The 4,557-nt window shown below is 36.1% G+C and overlaps 1 protein-coding gene across 1 annotated transcript in view; it reads right to left on the minus strand.

Annotated features, from left to right (window-relative positions):
* Positions 1-4,150, minus strand: part of LOC106099476 (L-lactate dehydrogenase B chain) — a 7,520-nt gene extending 3,370 nt beyond the window's left edge. The window contains exons 1-3 of the mRNA XM_013278039.1: positions 3,715-4,150; positions 2,133-2,260; positions 4-84 (exon numbers count right to left, since the gene is read on the minus strand). Of these exons, the coding sequence (XP_013133493.1) occupies positions 4-84; positions 2,133-2,260; positions 3,715-3,751 (246 nt within the window). The 5' untranslated portion in view covers positions 3,752-4,150. The remainder of the gene's footprint in view (positions 1-3; positions 85-2,132; positions 2,261-3,714) is intronic.
* Positions 4,151-4,557: the final 407 nt, after the last annotated feature.

The following is a 4,557-nucleotide window of genomic DNA, read 5'->3' on the forward strand; positions in this document are numbered from 1 at the left end:
GGCGCAGCCGTGCTGCAGGTCCATCATCTCGCCGCGCAGCTTGTCCTGCACCACGTCCACCAGCGCGATGTTGTTGGTGACGCCCTATTACGTGCACACACAAAACTTCATTCATGCTAAAGCATAAGTCTCACTTACAAAGTTAGGAAATACTTACACAGTACAGTAGGGATCTATAGAATAACTTTTCCAATGTACCTGTTTACCTCCGAGTACATCTATTTATTTATTTATTTTCATGGAAAACTAACTGCTATTACAACAAAGTAGGTATAGTGGTATTTAAATTGTACAGCCAATAACAGCTCTCAACTAATAGAAGTATTTTACAAAAATATTAATGCGCGAATAAACAATAGAAAACCAAAAAGTTAAACAACACAAAAAATGCAAAGTACAAAATACAAAAAAAAAAACGAATTACAATAAAAAAAGAAGAAATTAATGTAGAATAGTTTATGTACATTATTATTTATTTCTAATGAAGAAGTTTCTATAGAAAACTTGCCTTATTGCATTAGGTGTGGAATTAAAAATGGAATGTAGTGATCACATAAATAAAAAAATAGTCATTTTAAGTAAAAAAAAATTAACAGCATACAGATAATGTGTGCGTAAAATGTGTATCATAGAATGCGATAAAATATATAATGGCAACTTTGTGTGCATACTTAGATTAATATTTCTACTGTAAGGGAACCTCGAGCACAATACGTATTGTTACATACGTTACAATGTTGTCAAACATTGTAACGTCGCGTGAGCATATGTGAGAACATTTGCATGTGTTTTGTGTGAACATGAACGCGGACGGACTGAGTCAGCGGCCGACTACAAATGATGAAGTCATGTCGGTGCACAACGGCGACGGCAACGTGCATTATGGATTCAAGCTTAGTTTAAGTTTGCATGCGACACCTCTTTATTCCATGTGATGTACTTAGTAAATAATTACTGCCGACTGTGAATTAAAAAGCATTGTATCTCATGTATGACTGAACAGGTTAAAAGCGACTTAACTAATATATGGTAGGACATTCACAAGTCCGCAACATAAATTACTCTGAGCGACCTCTGAAATCATTCCATTGTCACGTTGACATGGTATTATGAGTTATCAGATTCTATGAGGATAAGATACAGCCAAATGAGGTCGTAAAACACGCAGGCAACTGGTGATTCATAACAAAGGGCTCAAGTGCGACAAACTCAAACATACGATGTAAAATCACGTCACATGTTACTTTTGTGTTAGTCGTCGGCTCATATCTACTTCCACAGAGGGACTCGGAACCTGCGCTAAGTCAGCTATGACCAGTTGTTAGTCAATTCGGAAACCGATAAACACATTGGCACATGACGGTTAGCGAACCTAGACCTGCAGAGTAAAGTCAAGCGCTTTACCTCTGAGCAAACGATGATTTTATATTGACCAGTTTCCCGAGACCTACGATTCATTTGAGAACAATATTTATGTTTTCTTTTGCTACAATGTGCACTTTTGGCAGAGACTCAAACGGAATTTTTATAATCGTCAACGTAATTAGTGTTTTGTTTTTATTAAAACCTCGCACAACAAATCACCGGACTGTTTAAATTCCTGAAACGCGCGTTAATTTTAGTCCACATAAAGTCCAGGAATACATTATCAGGCGAATGTTTAGCTTGAAATAAAGTTATGATACTGTAGAGGAAAATTTTGCGGCACAATGACGTTATTTATTAGTTATAGTTGAAGTGAACACTCAAAGCACATCATTAGCGCACTCACGCTGATATATGTACAGCGACGCTTGCATTTGTTGCAATAAACGATTAGGAAGAGATTCAGACTCGGAGTCGACAGACTATATTAAACGTCGTCGTTATACTTGACATTTTCCTAATTATAAATATTTTAGCAATGACCTTGTAATTTTTTAAGTTAATTACATGGGCTTACTAAGATGATGCAAACAGTAGAAAGCTTTAGTACTCTGAGGACTTGGGAAGTTCCAAGTGAACGCAGCTTTAATTATTTTTTAAATTGTTACAATAAGATTGTATTGCATGTTTTTACTCAAGTGTTAATGCAGTGGAAACTCATTGTAAATCAAAAATGTTTGTGGCAATTATGAAGAGATGTGCGTTACCTGTGTGAGCATGGAGAAGACGGCGGCCATGCCGACCTGGCCTGCGCCCACCACGGTCACTTTGCTGCCCGTGTCGTCCGCCTTCTGGTGCAGCGGATGCAGCAGCCGCTCCACAGTCGCCATCTTGCCTGCACCCGACAAACACAGCACATTACCACAAATACGTCCGATACAACGATAACGTTCCATCTATACATTCCTTTGATACAAAAATTGCTTTAATTAATATCGTCTGAATTATAATAATTGTGCAGTCAGCTAACAGAGCACTTCTGTAGCACAAGCAGAGCGGTGTCGGTGCTCGCCACGAACCGAAGACACACCGGCTCGCGTCCATCTTATCCACGAATACCCCAGCATTAATTAGGCCGACAAAACAACAAAATGTTTTTGTCGAACATTTTCCTTTTACTATTGCAAAAATAAATTAACCTTACTGCCTTATACAATATCTATTTAAGCAACGTCTGAAATAGTTAATTTAGTATGACAGAATGCTATGTTGGCTGATTGAGCACAATTAAATATTTAATTTGGGAGATATGTTAGGTATTGTTACGCAAATAAAAATTAATTAATTCATACTAACATTTGCGTTTATCCATTTTTTTAATAATAAAAGTCACACGTACTAAGGCAAGGTAACAGCCTATATTTGTTTTTAGTATGGTTAAACTAATTTTACTGGAAGCGGCACTTCACTGCAAGGTCACTCAATGTCAGCGTCAACACGCCGGCCATACGCTGCCTGCCATGGGTTGGCCAGGACAACGCAAGAGGGCGTAAGTGTAACCAATTATTGACATTATTTCAACCTTAATACATATAATTACGAGACACTTATATTATTAATTAAATTTATGGAAATTAATTTTGATAGCAACCACAAAACTGTCGCGATCCATACCACGCGATTTACTTCATCAGCTTGGGATATTAAAACAAATTTTATTCCCTCCTACATTAGATATCTTCCAATAAAACCCCCGTCAAAAAGGTCTAATCGTTCCGGAGATTAGATACCCGGAACAAACACTGACTTGTGCACAAATATAAAATATTTTTTTAGTTGTCAGTTACGTAAATGTACTAAGTATATGAAATGTAACTTTTTAATTGGAAATTAGATAAACATCTTCGAAAACTCATTTTCTTATTTAAAACGAACACGGTTTAATTAAAGGGACTATAAAACTTTAAGTACCCGCTAACGTGTTCATAAGCCTATCAAACTTTAATTAAATCCATGAGATAATTACCTTGGCAAAATTATTAGTACAAAATACGTACATATTATAAGTTGTGACTTAGCAAATGTTTTCTGATGAAATTTCAAATACATTGTACAAAAGATGCAATACAACATGAGGTAGATATAAAAATAAAGTTTTTGATCTTAAACCCCGACAACAAACTTTGTTTTTCACGATGAACTATTATTTATTTTCTAAACAAACAGTTGTTTCCCAATAGTTATTAATGAACATAAAAAAAACAGCAATTTATTTATTTAACCGCTAAAAAAAATATTTCTAGCGGCTAACGATAAGTATAGTAAAATATATCTGAAGCAGGTACTAACCGTTTGTAAACCAATTGTTTTCAGAATTATCGGACATCTTCTACGTAAAAAAAAACACAGTAATATCACTTCGTAGAATTAAGTATAAGTTAAACAATGCAACGAAATATTGCAAGCGTATTGTTTGTTCTGTGCGTCGTCGCTCGAGAGCGGACTGTGGCTGTCGCGTCGCGTCGCGTCTGCAAGCAAGCACTGAATGAAACAGCCGAACCGGTCCTCGTAAATATAGGGTGCGCCGAAATCGACACCAACTGTACTTCAGTCGAGAAAGGAAGGAAAAGGAATTAAATTTTAATCTTTGTGGACATGGTCATAGCGATTAGTAGTTTATATCTATATTCGTGAATGACATTAAATACGTCAATGTGTACTTAACCTAAACCAAACAATATCCGGGAACTCCATTGACAACGTTCCAACGCTATGAAGGACATTCAGGACGTCTATGTACATAAAAGTAAGCAGCAATGTAATATAACAATCTAGTTAATATCTTATCGTTTTCTTAATTATAGATGACTACAATGATGGCATCATTTTACGAGATTTGATCTCTTGTTCTGTTTAAAAACTCATGGCGAGCTTCACTCTGGCTTCAGGTGCATTGCTCTCCGCCACTCATGTCCCTACTTGTTACGTTACGTGACTGTACAAAGCATAACTTGCGATATTAATTATTGTTCCGTTGCTTTACATGATCGCAGAATATGGATTTTCATCTGTGTTAATTATAATTTCAACAACTTACTTTTGCAAGTTCTATAAAAGGTAGAATTTAGAGGTACAATTGTAATGTCTATACATTACCAACCTATAGGCTACCTATTGTTTTAATGAAAAGAT

This window comes from Papilio polytes, unplaced genomic scaffold (genome assembly GCF_000836215.1).
Source record: "Papilio polytes unplaced genomic scaffold, Ppol_1.0 DF824358.1, whole genome shotgun sequence".
In the NCBI taxonomy this organism is placed as follows: domain Eukaryota; kingdom Metazoa; phylum Arthropoda; class Insecta; order Lepidoptera; family Papilionidae; genus Papilio; species Papilio polytes.